Raw genomic sequence first — 4,362 nt, forward strand, 5'->3', positions numbered from 1 at the left:
ATTTTTGGAACGTCTACAAAAATTAATTCATTTCTATTTTAGAAACTTTCTATCAAATGGTGGACCACTTTCTTCACTCACATTACAATTGATTATCATTACCAATACTACTGCTAAGTAGGATCCATTCTCCACTCATAATATATTAATTATTTTATTAATATTCGTATCACTCTCTTCTACGACTATTTTATAGGACGGTTGAGATATAAAGTATATATTATAAATATAAATTTATTTGTACGTAAAAAAAATAGCATAAATGCTTGAACGAATTGGGATAATGATACGACTTGGAAGCTTCGAGGTAGCTTCTTTTATTCAATTTTTATTTTTTATTATTTCTTCGGGGAGTTGTCGAGGTACCCCATTTCACCAAATGGGATTTCTCTATTTCAAATGTGATGTGTACCATTCTTAATTTTTTTATAATTTTAATTATTTATTATTTAATTTTAATTTATTATACTTTAATATAATATAAAAATAATTAGCAAAGGTTTACTCATTCAGTTAGGATTTATAATTATTTTTTTATATTTATTTGAGTTAATAATATATTATTAGAGTTCATTCATTCAAAGTTAGAATATATAATTTTTTACATTCTAATTTTAGTGATAAATATTAATTAGACTTGATAATATAATAATATTTTTTTATTTATAAAAAATAATATTAAATAAAAAAATTAAGAATTATACACGATGAGTCGATGATACACACTACATTTTGGAACAGAAACAGAGGATCCCATATGTTCTCTTCGCAAACCCAAAGGATTAACTCGAATGAGAGGGGGCATAAGCGTAATTTTATTAATCAAATCAAACCGAAAAAATAGTTAGAACAGTCCCAAGTCCCAACGGATAAAGCCATTGTAGGATCCACGTAATCTACCATACCTTACACATGGATTTATATGGATATTCCCATTTATCCCATTATTATCGTACTTTGACACACAGATCCATCTAATTTTTTTAATTTTTTTCAAGAAGATGAATACGATAATTCCATCTCCTACTTTGTTACCATGAAGAAACGAAAAAAGTTACAATTACAAAATTATAAAGTACTGTATATCATCATGCAAGCCTTAATTATTTATTTTTTTATTAAAGAATTTTAAATTCCATTATTTTAATGAAGAATATAAATTAAATAAAATTAATTCAAATAATAAAAAATTAAAAGGATCTTGACATATTCAAAATTTAAATCTAGTTTAATAAAAAAATTATATTATTTTATCTATTTAAATTAATTTTCAAAAAGGTAAATTGCACCTATAAAGAAAATAATTAACTGGTTGAAAGATGAAATTATTTATCAACCGTGTATACACAAATATGGAAACAAATAATTTCAGACAATAAATTATCAATTAGGCATACCGCATACGACCAAACTTTGTTGCAAATGAGAACGACAATATTTATATAATGAATAATCCAAAAAGGTTTAATTTCTACAATCCAAACAGTGCCTTTCCCGATTCCGTTAACTGCGACCGCAGCCGACACAAAGGCGGTCCATAAATTTGACGGATAGGGTGCCAACCAGGCGGGAAGCAAATAAACAAAAGGCAATATTCTGTTTGGATGGAAGAAAATAAAAATAAATAAAAACGAAGAAACAATGATAACAGTGTTGCAACCTACCTCGCACACTATAAAAGGAGCCATTCTCCCTTCACATTTCAGCACTTATTTACTTCAATCAATTCTTCAAAATTCTTCAAATTTCCTTCTCTCTCTAAAAGAAAATTTGTGTTATTTGTATGGCAGCTAATTTGCAGGGTTCCAGACTGGCGAGCTTCGGAAAGCGATTGGTTGGCGGCCAGATCCGTTCTGTCATTCCTTCACTCTCCATCAGGTGTGTGTGTGTTGTGCGTTTTTTGTAATTGTGTGCGTATAGTTACTTCACTGCTTGGCTATGGCGGATTGTTCTGTCTCTGTGCACGTGTTGGTTGGGGACTTTGAAGAATTCGCAGTCTCTGCTTTCTAAATTTTGTTGATTTGTTTCCTGTTGAGGTTTCGTCTTTCTGATCGGTGTTGTGGTAGTGTTCTTTGCTGAATAACTCCTATCTTAATTTTTAATTACGTACACGGTTCATCATTAAATCTGCTCTACTAACTGAAATGGTTTTTCTGGATTATTGGGGATTTTTACTTTGCAGCATATTTAGGATCGATCTGTATTAATTTTTATTTTACTTTCTGCAGCTAAAGTTTCACGTAAATATAAATGCGGAATTTTGTTAAGTTTACTGGAGAAGTTGAAAAGCAATATCATGCAGATTAAAATTCTAATTAAGCTACATCATGGCGTAGATCAATGATATGCCCGTAACAGAAATTCTCTTGTTACATTTGTTGAAATGTCAATTTTTGGACTCAATGTATCCATAGTTCAAATCGGCTGGCTTAAAATATTGAAATTGTCGCCCGGTAAATTATAACACTAGATAATCTTATGTTAATCTAATTCGTTTCGTATTTGGTAGGTTAGTTGGGATAAGGACACCACATGAGCCGTAAATTACACTTCATGATCTCCAGCATAGGTGGGGGCGAACTAGTGTCTAGCTAGTGACCTAACTTATGTATTCGTGATTTAGTCATTTATCCATACGTCTTGTTAAATTTTTATGACATGGTAGAAGTTGAGAATATATCACTCATACTTTTTTGCAATTGGATCAATAGTATTTGATAGATCAGTAGAAACCCCAATGATGCGTGATTCATTTAACGCTTATTGCGCCATAACTACTGCATAAATGAGATAAAATGACTATGACTGAGTAGGCCTACTCAGATGCACCATTTCTTCAGATATAGAGTTTCTTGCAGCTTTTGCGACCTACATTAAGAAATGAATTCAAATGTGAAATTAATGTACGTGATTAAGTTGCAGTCATCTTGCAGCTGTTTGACTGTGTTCCAGTGGCACTGCTAACTTCATTATTCAAGTTAAAAACCTGATGTGCTTATGTTTTGTTTGTCTTAGGGTGATTGGAGGTGATAAATTTAAGAAATTCAGCTGAATTATGTATTATGATCTCATTTATTACGAATATTGCTATTTTCCATAGTTTGTGTCGACTAGCTATTTATATGTCTTAATTGCTTCCAGGTATGGCAGGCCATCCCATGTTAGGCACTTATTTTGACTTTGATCTTAGTTCAATCAGATCCATTAACTCAAGTCTAAATTTGACGGCCATGTAATTTAATATTGGGGGTTCTTATTTAATTATCTGTCCTCGTAGCCCACATTACAAGATTATGCATGGAAAAAATTTGGGCTTTGATTTTATATTCATTATTAATTGGCTTGTCTGAGTTAGGTAGCACGCTGCAAAAGTTAATTGTGACACTTAGCCCACTAAGGTGGGATGTTATCTCATTATATATATAGCACGTGTTCACTACCTAACTCATATATGCACCTGCTATATACTGTATCAATTAACCAAATTATGCAAGCTTCTCAAACATGAAACAATCTTACGAAAAATGCTCATTGTGTTAGGCAACTAGATGTATGAGAAAGTATGATGGTAAGTGATTGTAATGTATATGCAGGAGGAGTGTCCACGTGTCGGTGTACGACAAGAACCCCGAGGAGCACATCCGGGCGACTTTGGTCCCGGATGATGTGATACCACCCCAGCCTGAGCATTACTGGTCTCCTCACCCTCAGACCGGAGTGTTCGGCCCTGCCAAGGATCACAGGGCGGAACGTGGGTTGCATGTGAGAGCGGCTGCAGACTCGGTGCTGGAGCAGAAAGCCTTCTTCCGCCCTCTAGAGGACCTTGACAAGCCAATCCACCATTGAAACTAGCCCCCCCACAAAGCAGCAACTTCTTCACGCCCCTATAATAATAGGCTCTTACGCTTTCTAACATGTCTTTATCAAGACACTACTATTTGTAGTGAACCGGAATAACTCATCTTTCGCTTTTGGTCGATATGTATACTTGTGTGGGTGGGGGAGAGGTTGCTTGTAGTCAAATGATGTTGTTATGTTATGTTTTCGAAATAGTGGATGTTGTAGCTTCATCCTCTATAGTTATGGAAGAAGTTGTATTACTTTTGGTCTTCGTTGTCTTTGGCTTTCTACTTGGCTTCATCTATATATATATATATATATATATATATATATATTTAAAATGCATTTTCATCTATATATTCATAATAATAACATGAGCTATAAAATTAATTTCAAATATTGTGTAACTCAAATATATATATAATATTATGTAATGCCATAACTTAATTCTCTACATAAAGTGAGGATGGTAGCTAGTGAATAGTAATTATAAGAGGATAGTGGTCTATCTTGGATTGCTAG

The 4,362-nt window shown here is 33.0% G+C and overlaps 1 protein-coding gene across 1 annotated transcript; it reads left to right on the forward strand.

Annotated features, from left to right (window-relative positions):
- The first annotated feature begins 1,664 nt into the window (after positions 1-1,664).
- Positions 1,665-4,109, forward strand: LOC130993291 (late embryogenesis abundant protein At5g17165-like). Its single transcript, XM_057918125.1, has 2 exons — positions 1,665-1,878; positions 3,594-4,109. Exons 1-2 carry the CDS (start codon positions 1,784-1,786, stop codon positions 3,844-3,846), a joined length of 348 nt encoding a protein of 115 aa, XP_057774108.1. The 5' UTR covers positions 1,665-1,783; the 3' UTR covers positions 3,847-4,109.
- The last annotated feature ends 253 nt before the right edge of the window (positions 4,110-4,362 follow it).

Source organism: Salvia miltiorrhiza, chromosome 7, assembly GCF_028751815.1.
Source record: "Salvia miltiorrhiza cultivar Shanhuang (shh) chromosome 7, IMPLAD_Smil_shh, whole genome shotgun sequence".
Taxonomy (NCBI): Eukaryota; Viridiplantae; Streptophyta; class Magnoliopsida; order Lamiales; family Lamiaceae; genus Salvia; species Salvia miltiorrhiza.

Coding starts and splice junctions, on each gene's coding strand:
- LOC130993291 (XM_057918125.1), top strand. CDS start 1,784: ATGGCAGCTAATTTGCAGGGTTCCAGACTGGCGAGCTTCGGAAAGCGA. Junction 1,879..3,593: donor ATTCCTTCACTCTCCATCAG/GTGTGTGTGTGT, acceptor ATGTATATGCAG/GAGGAGTGTCCACGTGTCGG.